Here is a 20,712-nt window from a genome sequence, read left to right as displayed (position 1 = left end):
CCGCCCCCCCACTGCGCAAGCGCGAGGCCTCGCACCACCGAGAGCTGGACGAAAACGTTGCTAGAGCGGCCCGGTACTTCTTCCGCGATTTGGGAAACAGTTGGCTGAAGCTGAGAGTCCTTGATGCTGGAACGTGGAGCCAGATCCGGCCGCTTTGTGGTGTCGCGCCTTTCTACTCAGGGTATTAGGAAGTTTTCCATTGCTCCACAGAGCTGTGGTCAGCCACTAGCTGCTGGTAAGGTCAGCACGCTTTGATCAGTAACAATAATGATAATGACAGTTTACATTTATAGAATGCTTACTGTGGGCTGGGCACCGATTAAAGCACCTTTACGTATCTTATCTCAGTCTTCCTAAGAGCCCTCTAAGTTAAGTACGTTTGTTTTACTGATGAGGGCTTAGAGAGGTGAAAGTAACACAGAGACCGAGCTAAAACACAAACCCCAGGATGTCTGAAGCGAGAGCCACCAGGGTTAGCTCCTTAACTGTTAGCTTTTCCTACATATTACCGCCTTCAGGAAGCTTTTTTGGATTTCACCCATCATAGGAACGTAACTCCTTCCTCTAAAACTCCATATTATGATTTTTGGTCATTTCCTGCTTTTTTTAAAATTTAATTTATTTTTTTATACAGCAGGTTCTTATTAGTCATCAGTTTTATACACATCAGTGTATACATGTCAATCCCAATCTTCCAATTCATCACACCACCACCACCCCCGCGGCTTTACCCCCTTGATGTCCATACGTTTGTTCTCTACATCTGTGTCTCAATTTCTGCCCTGCAAACTGGTTCACCTGTACCATTTTTCTAGATTCTACATATATGCGTTAATATACGATATTTGTTTTTCTCTTTCTGACTTCACTCTGTATGACAGTCTCTAGATCTATCCACGTCTCAACAAATGACCCAATTTCGTTCCTTTTTATGGCTGAGTGATATTCCATTGTATATATGTATCACATCTTCTTTATCCATTTGTCTGTTGATGGGCATTTAGGTTACTTCCATGACCTGGCTATTGTAAATAGTGCTGCAATGAACATTGGGGTGCATGTGTCTTTTTGAATTATGGTTTTCTCTGGGTATATGCCCAGTAATGGGATTGCTGGATCGTATGGTAGTTCTATTTTTAGTTTTTTAAGGAAACTCCATACTGTTCTCCATAGTGGCTGTATCAATTTACATTCCCACCAACACGGCAAGAGGGTTCCCTTTTCTCCACACCCTCTCCAGCATTTGTTGTTTGTACATTTTCTGATGATGCCCATTCTAACTGGTGTGAGGTGATACCTCGTGGTAGTTTTGATTTGCATTTCTCTAATAATTAGTGATGTTGAGCAGCTTTTCATGTGCTTCTTAGCCATCTGTATGTCTTCTCTGGAGAGATGTCTATTTAGGTCTTCTGCCTATTTTTGGATTGGGTTGTTTGTTTTTTTTAATATTGAGCTGCATGAGCTGTTTATATATTTTGGAGATTAATCCTTTGTCCGTTGATTCGTTTGCAAATGTTTTCTCCCATTCTGAGGGTTGTCTTTTCGTCTTGTTTATGGTTTCCTTTGCTGTGCAAAAGCTTTTAAGTTTCATTAGGTTCCATTTGTTTATTTTTGTTTTTATTTCCATTACTCTAGGAGGTGGATCAAAAAAGATCTTGCTGTGATTTATGTCAAAGAGTGTTCTTCCTATGTTTTCCTCTAAGAGTTTTATAGTGTCTGGTCTTACATTTAGGTCTCTAAACCATTTTGAGTTTATTTTTGTGTATGGTGTTAGGGAGTGTTCTAATTTCATTCTTTTACATGTAGCTGTCCAGTTTTCCCAGCACCACTTATTGAAGAGACTGTCTTTTCTCCATTGTATGTCCTTGCCTCCTTTGTCATAGATTAGTTGGCCATAGGTGCGTGGGTTTATCTCTGGTCTTTCTATCTTGTTCCATTGATCTATGTTTCTGTTTTTGTGCCAATACCATATTGTCTTGATTACTTTAGCTTTGTAGTATAGTCTGAAGTCAAGGAGTCTGATTCCTCCAGCTCCGTTTTTTTCCCTCAAGACTGCTTTGGCTATTCAGGATCTTTTGTGTCTCCATACAAATTTTAAGATTTTTTGTTCTAGTTACATAAAAAATGCCATTGGTAGTTTGATAGGGATTGCATTGAATCTATAGATTGCTTTAGGTTGTATAGTCATTTTCACAATATTGATTCTTCCAATCCAAGAACATGGTATATCTCTCCATCTGTTGGTATCATCTTTAATTTCTTTCATCAGTGTCTTATAGTTTTCTGCATACAGGTCTTTTGTCTCCCTAGGTAGGTTTATTCCTAGGTATTTTATTCTTTTTGTTGCAGTGGTAAATGGGAGTGTTTCCTTAATTTCTCTTTCAGATTTTTCATTATTAGTGTATAGGAATGCAAGAGATTTCTGTGCATTAATGTTGTATCCTGCAACTTTTCCAAATTCATTGATTAGCTCTAGTAGTTTTCTGGTGGCATCTTTAGGATTCTGTATGTATAGTATCATGTCATCTGCAAACAGTGACAGTTTTACTTCTTCTTTTGCAATTTGTATTCCTTTTATTTCTTTTTTTTCTCTGATTGCCGTGGCTAGGACTTCCAAAACAATGTTGAATAATAATGGTGAGAGTGGACATCCTTGTCTTGTTCCTGATGTTAAAGGAAAGGTCATTTCCTGCTTTCTTAGTTCGTTTATGGCCTCTCTAGGTATGGGAGATACAAAGGTAAATAAGACCATAAAATGCAATTTAGTTCCTCTTTTATGTGGCCTCTCTCCCCTAGTAGGCATCTTCCTGAAAGCAGTAACCTGGTCTACCTCTTACCTCTGCACTCTGTCTGGCACAGTGCTACGCACTAGGATTACAGCAGTGAACAAAACAGATAAGGTTCTTGCTTTCTTGGAGTGTATATTTTAATAGGGAGAATAGATAATACATTAGGAAAATAAAATAGAATAATTTCAGTTGTTAGTAAGTGTTATGAAATTTGGGGAAAGGGGTGAGTGCCGAATCTGAGCTGAGGCCTGAAGAATAAGAAGCCAGCACACGAAGATCACAGTCAAAGCGACTTTGTCTCTGTCACAAGCTCTGTTCTAGGTTGCTGTTCTAGACAGCTGTGAACAAAACAGTACAGATTCATGCTTTCATGAAAGTGGCATTCCAATGTGTTTGAGTGTGGGGGGCAGGGATGGAAATAATAAAATAGCACACTGTAAGAATAGAGACTCAGTAGGGGCTAATTTTGATTGGTTGGTCAGGGAAGTCCGCTATGAGGTGGTGAATTTAAGCTGTTATCTGAGTTTAAAAAGGAGTCACCCATGTTAGGATCTGAGGAAAGAGCGTTTCAGGCAGAGAACAGCTAGAACAAATGCCCTAGGCAGGAATGAGCTTGGCGTATTCAGAAAAGAGAAAAGAAACCACTTTTATTGGAACGTGGTAAGGAGTATACTAGGTGAGGGTACAGATCATATAAGATTTTTGTTCTTTTTCCCCAGCTTTATTGAGAAATAATGTTTCTATAAGCTAGTATAAATATAAAGACTTGGGATCTTATTGCAAGTGCATTGAAAAGCCATTCGAGGCTTTTAAGCAGACAAATTATATGATCTGACATGTTTGTAAAAAATCATGGCAGGGGGAAGGGACGGGGTGAAAAAAAGATACTAAGATATTACGAGTGGAGGCAGGGAGACCAGTTAGGAAGCCCTTGCCAGGTGGGAGATGTTGTGACTTAGCCCAGAGAGAATAGTGAATAGAATAGTGGACAGATTCAATATATGGTTTAAAGGTAAAGATTTGGATAGGGGATACAGGAGAGAATCAAGGAAGACACCTGAAGTTTTGTAGTGAACAACTAGGTGGTGCAATTACTGAAATGAGCAAAAATGGGGGGGGGGGATCCGCTCTCTTCTTAACTGTAATATTTATTGTTCTTTGCGTGCTTACTATGTGCCAGACGGTTTACAGATTTTCTCCTACTAAAAATTCACAACACTACCAGTAAATGCTTTGCCTCAGGTTTGTAGATAAAGCAGCTTAGTGTCAGGCTGGGAGCGGAGAGGGAGCATGTTCTCACCGCTAGGAAGTGGTGGAAGCTGAATCCGAACCTAAGTCTGCTTCCAGGGCCACTCCTCATCAGCCTCTTCTTTGCGAAACCGAGACAATTTTCTCCTAGGTTTTTTAGAAGATAAAATATGATCTAAGCTGTGCATCAGCCGTACTGTTGGCGTGGAGTCATTGTCCCCGCCCATTTCGCCCGCGTCCTTCCTCTCCGGCGTACAGCGCCTAGCTCTAGGTGAATGAAATTCCGAGACTCGTAACCAAGATAAAACCGCCCTCCCGCAATTGGTCAGTGCTGGAGGAGGAGCCCCGTGATTGGTGGAGAGTCCAAGGAGGCGGGCGGAGGGAAACTTTGTGTACCGCGATGCCGGCTTTTGGAACCCTTCCCCACCACCAATCTTTACGTAATTTTCTGCGACTCGCAGGTGCCGGGGCTGAGCGGATTCCTGCGGCGGCACGATTCTCTGACGTTTCCCCTTCTAACTGGCCGGGAGCTGCGGCTGTAGTTCCGAAGCCTAACTGGCCGGCCTCTCCGCCTCGGAGGTGAAGTGTACTGCGCTGATTGGCTGTGAGGCGCCGGCCGCGTGTGATGTCCCGAGCAGCGATTGGCTCTGGCCCGCTGGGTGCTTCTCTCGCCGGGACTCGGGACTCCCGGGAAGTGGACTGGTAGAGGAGGGGGGCAAGCTAGCTGTCGCTCCCGACTAAGTCGGAGACTCCGGCGTGAGGCGGCCTCTCAGGGCCGGGTGGGCTGGCGAGCCGACGCGGCGGCGGCGGCCGAGGCTGTGAAGAGTGCGGGGGTCAGGGGCCCGCACAGAGAGACCATGGCCCCGCAGAACCTGGGCACCTTCTGCCTGTTGCTGCTGTACCTCATCGGGGCCGTGATCGCCGGGTGAGGAACTGGCATCCGCGGGCACGGGGCCCTTAAGTCAGTCTTGGCTGGGGAGGGGGCTTGAGGGAGGAGGGGGCATTGTCAGACTTGGGGAGTGGAGAGGGGCGTTGCTATGGTGAGGCGGTGGAGCGGAGGAATGGGTAGCGTGGGCCAGGCTTGTGGGGTGGAGAGGAGAGCAGAGGGTGATATGGGTGAGAGGGGCTTAGACCCAGAAGACCTAGAGCTAGATTTGCCTAGAGAAGTGAGGGTTGGATGCAGTGCCAAAAGCAACGTGGTGTGAGGGGGCTGCTGAACTGGAGAAGAGGACGATGCAGTGTTGAGCCTACAACAAGCCATTGGGCGGACATTAAGTGGGTGGGTTATGATGCGAGGCCAAGTGAGGAAGTGGGGAGGACAGGTTAGGGAGGCCATGCTGGGATTGAAGGAAGTTGGATTGAGGGAGCAAGGCAGACCCTTGGGAGAGCCCTTGTACTTCTCAGCTTCTTGAGATGATGAGCTTGAGTTGTCATCATGCCTCACTGTCTCTCCATGGAGCATTCTTAGGAAGCTGAATGGTATTACGAGCGGGGAAAAAACATTTCCACTACTACACCAATAGGTAGTAAACTGGGATTCTAGACCACCCCCCCACCCCCACCCCACTTACAAATTATGTGACCTTGAAGGAACATTTCAATTCTCATCTGTGACATGAGGATGATAATGTGCCACCTGTTTGAAGGAAGTAGGACCACCTGAACTCTTGAGATTCTCCGGCCTTTAATAAGATCCACTATCGTATAGGCCTGCTGACCACAGGGTATGATATGCCAGGTTCATATTTTAGAATGTGGGGAATAGTAAAGTCTTAGCTTTTGACAAATTTATAGGTTGCTCTGAATGTAGAAAGCACTACCTAGCAGAGCTTTAAACTTTAAGTACTTGTTATTCTCTTAAAAGTTTTTTCCCTGTGCATATATGCTTCAACTTTGTTGGGTTTTTTTCTTCTGAAACATATTAAATTTCTGAAAAAATTAACTTCTCCTAGGTAATGCTTTATTGGGTTTTTTAACATGTTTTTTGTTAGTACTTTTTGCACTTAAAGGAATGGGTACCTTAAGTTGTTTAAACAAGATGTCAGGATAAATACTGTTAGTACTGTAGCTATAAACTTCAGTTTTTCCTAAAGGATTCTCTTGGGAACCATCATGTTGATGCTGAGTTATGCCAGCCATCTTTTCCCTGTATTTTTCTCAGCTGTTACTTAACCATTTTTATATTAAGTATATCCTAAGCCTCATTTTTTATATAGCTAGCTCTTTTGTCATTAACATTAGTGAAACTTTTGATTTATTTAGTTCTTGTCTCAAGAGATGTCAAGTTTTTGCAGATTTTTGGGGTGTGGCGATAAAACACCTAAATAATCCTCATGGAACCCCTTGTCAGTGATAGTTTTTAAAATTTATACATAAAATGATTAAATGATTTTCCTGAAGTGTGACTAAGAGCTTATGAAATACATTTTTTTAAAAAGTTCTGTCATATATTACGTGGATCTTGATACCCCAATGCATTTTTCCCCACTGCATTTTAAAATTACCATCATTACTACATCATCTCCCTGTGAACAACTTTCCCATCCCTTTGGTTGAGAGAATGCATTTTCAGAGTAATTTCTGCTGACTCTGGCAAAATGAATAGACTTTTGTGAGCATGCTTATTTATTCATTTCATTCAACGAATATTTATTGGTGTCTTCTATGGGCTGGCTATGGTCCCTGCCCTAAAAGTTTGTTAGTCTTATTCTGTCTTCCCATTGGCCCTTCCTGCAAAGATTCCCTTTACAATTAATTTGGTTCCAACATAGTTCCTGGCAAGGAGGTCAGTGGATCTCCACTTTATCTCCTAGCTCATGCCATGTACATATTTGCAGCTGCTGGGACTTATAGGCACCTGCATATGGGTTCCAGCAGCTGTCTCTAATTAAGACTTGACCTAGACAAACTAGTATAACCACTAGTAATGACTGCAAAATTGAAATTTTCTCTCTCAGCAAAAAACTCCACAACTCATCCATTCAAATGGGTGTTACTCTCTCTTCAAGCTTTTTATTTGGGCTTTGACTTAACCTCTGTGTTAACCTCTGAAGTTAACTTCAGTCACTTCATCTTTAACATTCCAAGAGTGCTACTGTTAGAACATTTCTGTGACATAATCTTTTTGAACAAAGAAATTCATCCTTTGAGATTGACCTTTGGAAGCAGTCAAAAGTCATTTGAAGTCAATAATAGGGGAGAAAAAAGAGAGTCAATTTGAGTATACAGTTCTTGGTTGAAAATGATGTGTGACCATGAAATAAGAAAATGACTTTCTTGACTAAAGGTAGTTCTAAGAGAAGAATGCCAGAGATATTTTGAATAATTCTAGTATTGTTCAAAAAGTACATAGCCTCTCATTGTGATTACTTCAATATGAGACTCATTACAAATTCTGGTGTGTTCTCTTTTTAGTCATTCTTTTTCGTGTGTCACGTGGGTACCTTCATTTTCCTACCTCTTTGCTCAGACACAAACCTAAATGTAAAGGAAAAAATTTCACTTTTAAAAATGTAATGTATTAACTCTTCAATGAAATATCTTCTCCCTCTCCCCCACCCTCAGGCGAGATTTCTATAAGATCTTAGGGGTGCCTCGCAGTGCCTCTATAAAGGATATTAAAAAGGCCTACAGGAAACTAGCCCTGCAGCTTCATCCTGACCGGAATCCTGATGATCCTCGAGCGCAGGAGAAATTCCAGGATCTGGGTGCTGCTTATGAGGTGAGTCAGGAAAAGGATAAAGTGTGAATAAAACCTACAGATACAGAAAAAGCCATGTAATGCTGAGTAACACTCCCATTTTTCAAGTCACTTTTTAAAAAATAATTGACAATAGATAAAAGTAGCAGTTGATGCTATATTGTACATTAATGTTAGTAGGTGCTACTTCCTGCCCTTTTCATTTCAGTATTTGTCTTATTAAGGAGAGTAATGTTGAAAAAGACGAATGAAAGAAAATAGGATCGGTAGGTTAATACGTAGACTGATGATCAATCAATCCGTTTGAGAGTTGGAGCCAGAAACAGAAATAAAATCTAAATGAGGATTGCAAATCCACATATGCCCATGTGGATCAGGCAGATAACATTCAGGGCAGGTATAAGATAAAACAGGAGAGTGGATATTCTACCTCCATGTTAGGAATCAGTAGCGATTGAAGAGGACTGTGACAAGCTGAAGACTTCTTGCCCCATTTCAAGGGAACAGCTGTTATTCAACACCAGCCAGTTTTTGCCATATACAGATGCAAACACTGTGTTTGCACACCGTGGCCAGATCATTTAATTTTTCAAGAGGAGTGGAAATCCTGATTTTTTGGTAAATTCTTCTGGTTGTAAAATGTTGGTAACTGATTCAATTTTAAATTTTCTTTTTCGTGCAAATCAAAGAAAACACAGCTGTAGTTTGAATTTGCAACCTGTAATCTAGAGGTCAAAATACTTTCATGTGTATCATCTCATTTAATCTTCATTAGGACACCTTGAGATATAGTAGAGCTGGGCATATTCTTATTACTATTTTAAAAAAATTTTTTAACAACACAGAGGAATATTTACTGAATGCTTAATAATCTTTTTACTATTTGAAAAACCATTATACACAGAACCTTTCAACACGGTGGTGAAAAAATTTTACAAATAAGTCACTGATAATCTTTCATATGTATTAATTTAGGAGTTAGCTGTTTTGTGTGTGTTGCAATTCACCTTTCCCCTAGAAATAGAATACTATTATTCTGTGGTTATACTTTTTCTTTTCAGCTTTATTGAGATATAATTGACAAATAAAATTGTAAGATATTTAGAGTATATATTGTGATTACTTGGTACACATATACGTTGTGAAAGGATTTCACCCATCTAGTTAATCCATCACCTCATATATTTATTGTTTTGGTGAGAACATTTAAGCTCTGCTTTCTTAGCAAATTTCAGTTATACAGTACAGTGTTATCAATTCTAGTCACCATTTATTCACATTTTCTAAAAGGGCACAGAAAAAAATAATTTGACTCCAAAAGTCAGAGAGCTACAACTTCTGAATTCAAATTAAATCCCTGTATAGTGAGAAGACTGAAAACAAATCTGAAAAATATTTTAGTGGAAAAAACCCAGAAGGAAGGGATCCCAAGGCCTCCTAGGTTAAAGAAGTGAATGAACCAAAACAGTGACTTATATACCCAGGTGAAACCTAGAACTAATGGGGTTTCCCTTTCTTCTCTCAACACCTGTAGGACCAAAGTTCCTAACCTCGGGCCCACAAATAAACTTGAGAGGGTTGGTGGACCCTCCTAAATTACTGTATGTAACATTTTCTTTCTCGTTGATAATATGGATTCCATATTTCACACTGTGTTTCCCATGAGTATTCCCATTGCTTGCTAGGAACCCAATAATCAAAAATATTTTCTGGGGAAGCTGTTGCTAAGAATTTACCGTGCTCTTTAAAAACTCTACCATGTTCTTTAGCCATGACCTAGGCAAGGCTATACATAGATCATTCATGATATTACAGTTTAACTCTTAAGAACCTTTCTGGTCACTAGTTCAAATTTTCTTTTTTCTTTGTATCATTCACTTGATTGCCTGCCTTTGGTCCTTAGATAAATTAGTGTTCACAAATCAGAATCCCAGTAAAGTTGAAGAGTCTTTTGTGAATACAAATCTGTCTTCTCTACTGAGCTGGGATTACTACTGGCATTTTAATTAGTTGAGACTCTGGTTGGTTGGCCAATCAACTAAGAAACTCCTTTTTTTCTTTTAATAATAAAAGTTTCCAAGACTATGGAATAAAGTTGCATTCCTTAGACAGAAGAAAAGTGAGGAGTAAGTGAACGGTAATAGATAACTTTAAGAGTAATTTGGGGGTAGTTATTACAGAAGCCTCCTATGTCCAAAAAGAAGCTGACTTAAAAAAATAGTCTTTGTTTTGGGGTTTTGAAATGGTGTTTCTTATGGACCCAAATGTGGGGTTCATTTCTTTGCCAAGACAGGAACAGCGAAGTAGACTTGAAAGTGAAAATATTGGAAATCCAGATCACATAATAATGAGTTTTGTTTTGTTTTGTTTGTTTTTAAAGTTAACTCTGCCCATTTCTACTTCCCCAAAGTGGCTATTTTTTTAGGATATTTACCAAACTATTTTTTTCTCACCTGGTCTATCACAGTGGCTTTAGTTGAGTACTCTGGTCACTTCTAGACTAACCCATTTGTCTTTGCTTTTAAGAATGCTCACTCTCTTGTACACTGAATTTCTTTTTATCCTTCTAAATGTATCTTAAATGTTAGTAGATTTTTGCTGTGGCACCTTACACATCATTCAGGCCCTGAGCCAAAAGTGTGTCCTATTTACATACGCCAGTTAGATCTTCCCTTTCTTTTGCTGAGTCAACAAGCCCCATCTACTTCCAACCTCACGTTTCCTGAGCCAACACAAGTATGGGTTTGAAATAACTTTCTCCTTCAGTCTGCTATCTAAATAGACATTTAAGAATATCAAATAACATAAAGTTATTCAATTTTCAAAGTTATATGTGTGCATATATTTCAGAATGCTCTAAGTAAATGGGAAGGTTTTTTTTGGGAGGGCAAATTTTGAAGAACATTGAAGCTTATTTTGTTTTACATTCTTTAGTTCTATATATGGAATGGTCCCAATGAGAAAGCATATACCTGTGACTGAGTATGTAGTTTGCTAAAACCATTAAAACTTCAGAAAGTCTTTTCAAGTTGTGAAATTGAGCTTGAGCGTCCTTTATGGAGCAGTGTCCCTTTTCACTCTTTGCAGTTCAAACTCAGGAGGTTATGAGCTGTGTGTGGCAGACAGCATTCTTCCACAAATGGATTTCTACATGAATCAAAAGAATGAAAAGGGAATATGAAAATATTGCAGTGTAGAGCTTTCTGGAGACCTGTCATTGGAGTCCCTTGACTTACCAGTCTTTTAATGTGTGTGTGGTAGTGGGGTGCAGGGGTTATGGTATAGATGTGTAGGGCTGAGCAAACTTGACGACTGTCCTAGTTTACTGCTTCTGTGACTAATGACAGTCTGTCATAGTCATGTCCTAGTTTATAGTTTAGAGAGAGAATATAACATAGTGGTTAACAGCCTAAACACTGGAGTCAAACTACGGGGGAAGTAAACCTGAGGAATTCATCTCACCTCTTCCTGTTACTGCCCTCACATTCATAGCCATGTCGCTAATCTCCAGCATGATATTTATGTGGCTAGGTGAGTTTTGATCAATTTAAATTAAAAACATGAATGGAGCATTGTGGAAAGTTACAAAATGAGCACTGATCAAAGAATTTAGTCTGATAAAGAAAATAACTTTATAAACATGCCTTAATACCATACATAATGAAAACTGAATTCCACTAAAATTTTACACACAGTATCAGAGTTTAAAAAAACAAAAACATAAATGTGAATTCACCTTACCTGAATATTACCAACTCATAATCTTTTCTTCCACTGGCTTTTGCCCCCAGGTTCTGTCAGATAGTGAGAAACGGAAACAATATGATACTTATGGTGAAGAAGGATTAAAAGATGGGCATCAGAGCTCCCATGGAGACATTTTTTCACAGTAAGTAATTTATCTATCTGCAGGGTATTAGTGTCTGAGAATGGATCACTTAGTGATTATTAAAGAATTATCCTTGCTCCCTTGTTCAGAAGCTTTCGATGAAGAATACAACTCAACTGATCCTTGACCAAGAGGTCATTCATCATCCTTTCTGTGGGAATATACTCCTCTATTTTCACAAAGCTCCAGAAAAGACAGGTGGCACTAAAAGGGATGTCCATCTAGCCAACCATATCAATTAAATCAACTCTGACTGTGTTGGGGGGGATATATGTTGGAAACCAGTTCATTGTATCTCCCTGCTGTCTTAGAATCTGCAAACCACTTAATGAGCAAAGGTGATTCTTACAAGCGGAGAGAGAAATTCCTACTCTCATACCCCAAACTGACTCTTCATCCCATCCACCAGAGAGGGATGGTTATGATAATCAGCATTGTTGGAAGGAGTTGGGTTAGAGGCTCTTCATCCCTTGCTGGGCCCAGCTTTCTGGGAGTGCTGAGAGGCTGGAATAATAAACATCTTTCCTTCCCGCTCTTTGAGCCCCTCTTTGTTGAGCATTTGAATTTTCATATGTCCTGATGATGCATAAATAGGAGATCTTGATCTGGGGTTTCAAGTCAAGTTATAAATAAAAAGATGTTTGAATATGCATTTCTATGGGGATAGGATGCATTGCTTTCTTCAGATTCTCTTCAGATTCTCAAAGAGAATTTTCTTTAGATTCTCAGATTTCTTCAGATTTGTGAACGCTTCCCCAAAAGAAGTAAGAATCACTGTTGCTACAACAGCTTCCCTCATTTAGTGTTTGGGGGTGACAGTAGATTTTCAGGACTTAGGACGATGTGTGAGTAATATTATTAGGAAATCTTTCTCTTCCCCAGGATTGATTTGGCTGCTTTGGCCTACCAGGGAAGTGTCCTGTTTGAACCCCTTAGCAGTTAGAAGTGATACCCAGGGATGCCAGAAAGAAAAAAGGCTCTGCCCTTGCTCCTTCCCCACCAAAATCCTCCCTCTCTGCTTTTATTTAAGATGCAGGGAATCCATTCACCAAGATTGGGTTTTGGTTTTGTTTTTTGGAGGGGTTGGGGTTGTTGTATATTTGTCATCACTATGCTAACATCTGAGGCTCTTAATAACCAAAACTTAACATCAAGAGTAGAACTCCTATGCAATTGAAAGTCACTGTTTATAGTAATCTCAAAGTGACGCTTCTGTTACTTAACAAATTAATTTTCGTCTTATGAGACCAGAACTTCCTTTTCTGTAAGATCCAGAGTTTTACTAAGGCTGATGCTTTTTTAGTTTAATTATGTTTCCAAGATTCTTGTACAAAGCAGTGGCTTGTTTCAGCAAAGTTAGTTTCTAAAAAAGCATGTAAAGGTGAACACTACAAATGTCCAAAATTACCATTAGGTTTGGCAATACATGAATTTATATAGACTATACCCTTTCTCTCTGTCTCCATTATATCCTGATATTTGTCAGTATTGAGAGAGATTATTTTTTCATTGATTAAGAATTCATTGGCATACTGTATACACTGTACTGTGTGTCTGGACAATATTAAAAAGTAAATTTTTTTGTAGTAGGGGCAATATAGTTGACATTATATAAATTAAAAATTGTGTATGGTGTATGACTCCAATGTATTAAAATGTCTTTCAGTTTTGCTCACTGGTGGGACACAATATTTTATCAATGTGAAGAAAACTAAAATTGTAAGAGGTGAACTCTGATATCTTTTCACGATGATTTTACACTTACCAACAGCTTCTTTGGAGATTTTGGTTTCATGTTTGGAGGAACCCCTCGTCAGCAAGACAGAAATATTCCAAGAGGAAGTGATATTATTGTAGATCTAGAAGTCACTTTGGAAGAAGTATATGCAGGAAATTTTGTAGAAGTAAGTCCAAACTATACAGCTATTCATATTGACTCCCAGAATGTGTTCTTATGACTAAAAACAAGAGGTTTCTACGTACCTTCTCTGTCTTTTAGGGGGTGGGGAGGTGTATAGAATTGAATTAATCATAATTCTTGGTTCATGATATGCTGTTATTATTTCATGAACTCATCACTCAGCCCAAGAACTAAATAAAACAATACCAGGAGATATATCTACCTACATGCTACTTCCCTATTCCATTCACTTGCCTCCTTTCCCAGGTAACTGTCTAATATCCTGAGTTTTGTCTTTATTGTTCTCTTGCCACTCGTGTTTGTTTGTTTTATTACATATATAGGAATACCTGAATAATATATTGTTTACTTTCACTGTTTTTGACTTTGTAAAAATGATATCATACTATATATTATCTTCTGAGACTGGCCTTTTTTACTCACTCTTAATATTGTCAGAATTCATCCATGTTCTTGCTTATAGCTATAATTCTGCTGAAGAGAATTTCATTGTGACCACGTTGCATCAATAGGCATGTAGGTTACCTCCACGTTTTTTCAATTCCAAGCTGTGCTTTTAGGAAGTCTTGTACATATATCCAGGTAAAAATATTAATTTCCCATGTTCCCTTGCAGACCTGTTGTCTGTCATCATTGCTAATACATAATGTGCATCACTCTTTGCAGTTAGCATGCTCCTAAACAAATTCCTTTTTAATCTAATTATTGTAAAGGATGTATATGACCTTGCTATTTAAATGCCCCCATGGTAAGTTCTTTTTAAGAAAAAATTACCTTGAGAGAGCATAGTGATTAAAAGCACAGAGTTTGGAGCTAGACTGCCTGGTTTAGAATCCTGGCTCTACCATACATTGGTTATGTGACCTTGGTCGTATTACTGAGCCTTTCTGTGCTTTCATTCTTTCCTCTGTAAACTGGAGATAATAGCAGCATCTACCTCATAAAGCTGCTATGAGGATTAAATGAGTTCATAAATATATGTGATTAGGGCCTTGCTTGGCACATACTAAGTGCTATAAAGTGTTGGCTCTAATTATTGTTATTTATTCCGTTGACCTGGGCTTTCATATGTTTGTAGGCATTGAGGGATTTTTCTCCAGGCATTCATGTCATCTCACTGCATGAGCACGTGCCCTGTGATTAGTAGGTGTTTGACTAAACAGGCAAAATCAAGAGTACATTTCTTCATATATTTTAGCTTCTAGTGATTTAGAGGGGTCAGAATGTTTACTTGCAGTCAGCTACAAGGAGATGATCGTTGTGTCTTTTCTTACGGGTTAGAGTATCTGAATCGAGACAGCACTGGAAAACACTGCCAGATTGAGTTGCCTGAAACAAGGAAGTGTTTTCATGAGGTTAATCATGACTAATCGTGGGGTGGGAGCGACAAACCAGCTTTTGAAGGCTGTGGTTGTTCTTCAGGGCTTACGCTTTACACAGCTCAGATTTCTCAAGAGATAGTAATTCTGTGCACTACTTTAACTCAGTAGTATTGTGTCATGGCTTAGAAAAGGTGATTCCACACATACTATCTTTCAGTTCTCTTCTTTCTTACCCTCCTCTCTCTTCTCCAACTTTAGAATTTGAGTCAGTTAAAGATCCATTTGCTCAACTCCTATGTGGGAGCTGACCTGTAACTCCTCCAAGACTTCTCTCAGCTGTGGGTCTCCCTGAGGGATGGCTTGGGAGAGAAGGGGAAGTGCCAACCCCGGCAGGTGCGCAGAGTCCCGATCTGGTGAGGAAACCAAAGGCTGTGGGACACAAGAGAGAAGCTGATCCTGTGTGTGTACTTGCTAGGTGGTTAGAAACAAACCCGTGGCAAGGCAGGCCCCTGGCAAACGGAAGTGCAACTGCAGGCAGGAGATGCGGACCACCCAGCTGGGCCCCGGCCGCTTCCAGATGACCCAGGAGGTGGTCTGCGACGAGTGCCCGAATGTCAAGTGAGTGCAAGCACCTTCTTTGCTCTGCCAAGGGACACTTTAATCATCTCATTTGTCTAATAAAATGCCAATGGTCCATACCTAGATTTTTTTTCCCTCCCTGTCCCGCATCCTTCTCTCTCTCCCTCATGTTCTGCCAGAGGATAGAGCAAAGAAATGTACAGTTTAATTTTTTCTGAAAGTATCTATTAAGAATATCTCCTTTTATGTTTATGAACTAATAAGCAGTGCCCTTTATTTCTGAATATACTTTAAAAAAATGTTGATATTTTTCCGTTTTCCTACTTGGAATGTTTCCTTTTTCCTACTTGGAATACTTAGAGCAATCTTATGTGTACAGCTAACATTTCAGATTAGAGAAGTACTATTTGCTGATTTATGTTATAAATACAACTGTTTAATTGAACCTTCAATTGTATATATTAAAACTAGCTCAGTTATTTGTGGGATCAGTGAAAAAAATCAAATAGGATAAACTCTTCTGTTAGATTTTCTGATAAACATGATGCTGTCCTTTCAGGTGCACGTTTATGTAAGTGCGAGTAGTTTTCTCTGTTACTGATCACCCACTTCAAGACAATCAGTCTACTGCAGGCTTTTTTGGAGTCAGCAGTCGCATGGTTATGTGATATATAGTAGCTTTGCCCTGGCTTTTGGCAGGTGGAAGGTGTAAATGGATATCAGGTGGTTTTGTCATTTAGGGATACAGGATAGTCTTCCAAGAGAAAAGGTCTGATTGAGTAGATAAAACTTTATTATCTGTATCTGGGGTTTGGTTTATATTTTCTTCTTTTTTTTTTTTTCTTTTAAATGCTCTTTGTCTCAGACTAGTGAATGAAGAACGAACACTGGAGGTGGAAATTGAACCTGGGGTGAGAGATGGCATGGAGTACCCCTTTATTGGAGAAGGTGAAATATTGATATTGATGTTTTATTATTGTAACTTTATGCTCTCGCCTGCTTATGAGCGCCTCCCACCCCCACCTCACCCCATACCTCGTGGCCACCTAGTAAATGCATATATCATTTCCAACACACTTCAGTCAGTTTTAGGACACAGAAAGCCTTTTTATGACCATCCTTAAGCATCCTGGCTGGTCCACTTAAGCAGTAGCATTACTGTTTCTCCTTTGACTATCATGGCCAAAAGTTACTGTCAAGTAGCCTAAGTTAGGTCAAAGTTTAAATGTTCAGAACTTAATGGATTAATTTTAACTCAGCAATGAAAGAAGTTATGTAACTCTAGTTGGCATTAATAAGATGCTCTCAGACCTCACTTAGGGGTTAAATTTAAATCTCTAGAAGAAAAATAGCTTTAAAACATCAGATTCAGGAGACCAGTGAATCATTCCTTGTTTAGGAAGTAGGTCAAGTTATTTATTGCTGTGTCTGAGTCCCAGGTGATCCTCACTAATAATCTGAGACTTGACATAACCAGGTAGACACAGACACGCTGCTCTCACAGATAGGCTTGACAGTCAAAGCCTAAGGTAGTGGCTTTAGAAAATTCTCTCAACTGCTAAATAGATTTGCAGCGTTCAACTTGCGTGGCTTACAGTGTGCTGTAATCTCTTCTCTTCTGACAAGGTGAGCCTCATGTGGATGGAGAGCCAGGAGACTTACGGTTCCGAATCAAAGTTGTCAAGTAAGTAATCTCAGTTTAGAGGCCTTCTCTTTAGCCCTTGCTTTTCAGAGGAGTCAGGTTAAAGAAATATGGGTAGCCACCAGGGCACTTCCAGACTTTTTCCTCTGTTTCATGCCCTTAATACCCTAAATATGTAACTCTACAGCCATACTGAAAATTTGGGGTTGGAGCCTAGGATTGAGTCCATTTATTTATTTACTCAGGACTTCCAAGTCCAAAAGATGTTGGGAGGAAAGCATCGATATTATGAGTAAGGAGCTGTGAAAGAGAGGCAGACAAGGAGACCAGAGATTTTAACTGAGGAAATACGGCCCCATACAAGAATGGGAGACTTTTCCATAGAAAGGAGCTTCTGTGACATGATCTGCAGCTGCTGGGCAGCTTCTCTGGTTGGCTTCTCTTCAACGTGCAGTTCTACTTACATAAGAATTTTACCTGGGACTCAGGCTTTCTTGTTTATCACTTGTCTCTTGTTACCACTTTGGAAACCAGTGATACCTCTGTTTCTAAGGATTCATTGAAACAAGGTTCCCACCCAAATATGGAGAAATGGGCCCCCAGTGCCAAGGACTTTTTTCCCTCATAGCACTCTTTAATCTCTGTGATCTTTCCCCAACCTTTCTCACCTACCTTGTCTTTCCCATCACTTCCCAGAGAAACTGGCACATGTACTATTCCCTGAATAAACCTGGTACCTTCTCAAGTCCTTATCTTTGCCAGAATTCCCTCTTGCCCTATCCCCACCCTCCCCTGCGCCCACCTTATTTGCAGCTTCAGAGCTGATCGGGCCTTACAAGCCCAGCTCTAGAAGCCCCCCAGGACCCGTCCCTGATGCCCTTCTCCCCCAGTCCCACAGCCAGAAGTTGTCCTTCTCTCTTTTCCATAATCTAGTTACTTGTATTTTAATTACGTGCTTTGACTTCTGCTGATTGTAAGCTCCTTAAGATTAGGGTTTAATAAATCTTAGGCTACTTTACAGTCTTGATTAATACTATACACGAAGGAGTGTCTAATAAATGCCTATTTCTTGAAAGAGTGGCATTCATCCTTTTCCATGATTTTTCTAAAAACTTTTTGAACTCTTCCCAAAGAGAGACTTTGGAAGTTAATGATCTTTACCTTGTTCTGTTCTAGGCACCCAATATTTGAAAGGCGAGGAGATGACTTGTACACAAACGTGACAGTCTCCCTCGTGGAGTCTCTGGTGGGCTTCGATATGGATATTGCTCACTTGGATGGTCACAAGGTAAGCAAACCAGTTCTCCCACTTCCTGTCCTTTTAAAGCCTTCACATGGCTGCTGTTGAGGTTACTTCAGCCACTTCAGTCATTTGGAGCCACGGGAACTAAGTGCTCAGGCTTTGTCCTGTCATCTTTCCTCACTCTGCTGCTGAACGTGTAGCAGTAACAACGCCACAGACCCCTCAGCTACTCAGGTGATTGCACAGCCTTTGGCAGTCTCGTCTTTACAGTCTCCGTTGGTAAAAGCCTTACTTTTTTACGTGTTTCGTTTTTCTTTTTCTTTTTGAAAACCTTCTCTTTCTTTGGCTCACACTGTCCTAATGATGTTTCCCCTGCCCCTTCATCCTGCTGCTCTGAGCCATGACATGGGCTCTGGGCGCCAGTACTCACTGGAAGCTGTGTGTTGTGCTTCGAGAGTACCAGTCCTGCTCCAGTCCATCCCCTTTGCTTTCCAGGTACATATTTCCCGGGATAAGATCACCAGACCAGGAGCCAAGCTATGGAAGAAAGGGGAAGGGCTCCCCAACTTTGACAACAACAACATCAAGGGCTCTTTGATAATCACTTTTGATGTGGATTTTCCAAAAGAACAGTTATCAGAGGAAGCAAGAGAAGGTGAGGGTATAATGTTTACTGTTCAAGGAAAGATGAGGTCTACATTAGAAGGATTAGAGGCTTAGGGGTGAAGTCTGCAATGACTGATTGAGAAGAGGGCCCAGTCAGTGGGTCCTAAGTAAAAAGGAAAAGGTGAGAGAGGTCAAAACTGGAAAGAGGACAAAGAAGAAGGAATGGAAGACAGCCAAAGAGCTTTCTGTCCATTTCAATTGCCTCTTATCGGATTTTGTGGGATGTATGTGTGGTATGTGTGCCTGAGACACAAAGACAGGGGCTCACCTTGGACGTGCATGTATGGGTATCCACATGCGATAAAGTTAGACATTGGTAGTTACTTGTTTAATTCAGATCCCTGGTTGTCATAAGGCCTTTTGTGAGCCTCCCCATGACACATGGTCTTCAAACTCTGGGGAAGTCACTTTTTTGTTAACGGAGTCATTTGTTTGTTCTTTCCTCAGGTATCAAACAGCTGCTGAATCAAGGGTCAGTGCAGAAGGTATACAATGGACTGCAAGGATATTAAGAGCGAATAAAATCGGACTTTGTTTTAAAATAAGTGAATCAGCGATATTTATTATCTGCAGGGTTTTTTGTTTTCATTTTCAATATGCAAGTTTGGTTTAATTTTTTTTTCTTCTAATGATCGTCATGAAATGAATAAGAGGGCTTAAGAATTTGTCCATTCGTGTTGAGAAAAGAATGACCAGCAAAAGGTTTAATAATACCTCTCCCTTTGGGGATTTATGTCTGGTGCTGCCACCTGAGTTTCAAGAATTAAAGCTGCAAGAGGACTCCAGGAGCAAAAGACACAGTATAAAGGGTTGGAGTTAATTGTTAGCTATTTCATTCGAAATGCCAACTGGAGAAGTCTGTTTTTAAATACAATTTTGTTGTTAATTTTTTCTTGACTCCTGTTTCTTGTTGGTGTAGTTACCCTGTTGTCTCTTCCATCTCCATTTTGGTCATTTTTCCTTGATCAGCCTCGCTTCCCTCCTTGGGGCCTGTGAGCTAGCTGGGTTTTCCTCCCATCAAGCAAGATGAATGCACAAACCTGTGGAAGAGTGATGAAGATCCAGTCCCTGTACCCAGTTAAACACACATGGCACTTTCTAGAAAGGAGCCTGAAGAAAATTAGAGATTGGAGTAGGTGAAACAAGGTCACACAACCACCTAATTGTCCTTGAGAAAGTATATTCCCTCTCATTTAATTTGGGAATAATCAAATCTGACATGGAAACTTTACTGTTTAGAAAGCACTTTTCATGTATCCAATCTCAGTTGACCTCATGTTTGAAAAGTCTTCGGCTTGTGTTAGGAACTAGGATTATTGTCGGCCCTAGAAAATGAATTTGAAGCAGTAGAGTTGCATGTTGTATTTGCTTCTCCCAGTGGAACCTAATTCAGGTGGTATGTGACGTCAATATATTTGACTTTGTAACCTCCTTCCCTTTTCTACATTATACAGTCAAATTACATTCTTTATGTTACTTTAGCTAGTGAATGTTTCAATGTTGTTGAACAACTGCTGTTGCAGAGTGTTTGTGGAGCTGCCTTCTAGCCATCAGTTTGGTTCCAGCAACATTCCCACCTTTGGCTATACAGCAGCCAATGCTGCTATTGCCTTTTCATTTATTTTGCCCTGTTTTATAAAAATTAGGGGAAAGGCGGTGGGGAGGAAATTTCATCCATTTAGAACAGTTAAGAACAAGCACACCAGGACTTCC

At 40.2% G+C, this 20,712-nt stretch overlaps 1 protein-coding gene across 1 annotated transcript; it reads left to right on the top strand.

The window, feature by feature from the left end:
• Positions 1-119: 119 nt before the first annotated feature.
• On the top strand, positions 120-19,887 carry DNAJB11 (DnaJ heat shock protein family (Hsp40) member B11). The gene is made up of 11 exons (XM_060010975.1): positions 120-235; positions 4,499-4,962; positions 7,602-7,758; positions 11,529-11,626; positions 13,398-13,530; positions 15,345-15,487; positions 16,314-16,396; positions 17,075-17,132; positions 18,267-18,378; positions 18,829-18,988; positions 19,447-19,887. The coding sequence occupies exons 2-11, from the start codon at positions 4,895-4,897 to the stop codon at positions 19,509-19,511; spliced, it is 1,077 nt and encodes a 358-aa protein (XP_059866958.1). The 5' UTR covers positions 120-235; positions 4,499-4,894; the 3' UTR covers positions 19,512-19,887.
• Positions 19,888-20,712: the final 825 nt, after the last annotated feature.

The sequence above is a fragment of the Delphinus delphis genome, chromosome 4, assembly GCF_949987515.2.
Source record: "Delphinus delphis chromosome 4, mDelDel1.2, whole genome shotgun sequence".
In the NCBI taxonomy this organism is placed as follows: domain Eukaryota; kingdom Metazoa; phylum Chordata; class Mammalia; order Artiodactyla; family Delphinidae; genus Delphinus; species Delphinus delphis.
The sequence above is the reverse complement of the archived record's forward strand: the minus strand, read 5'-3'. Positions and strand labels throughout refer to the sequence as shown.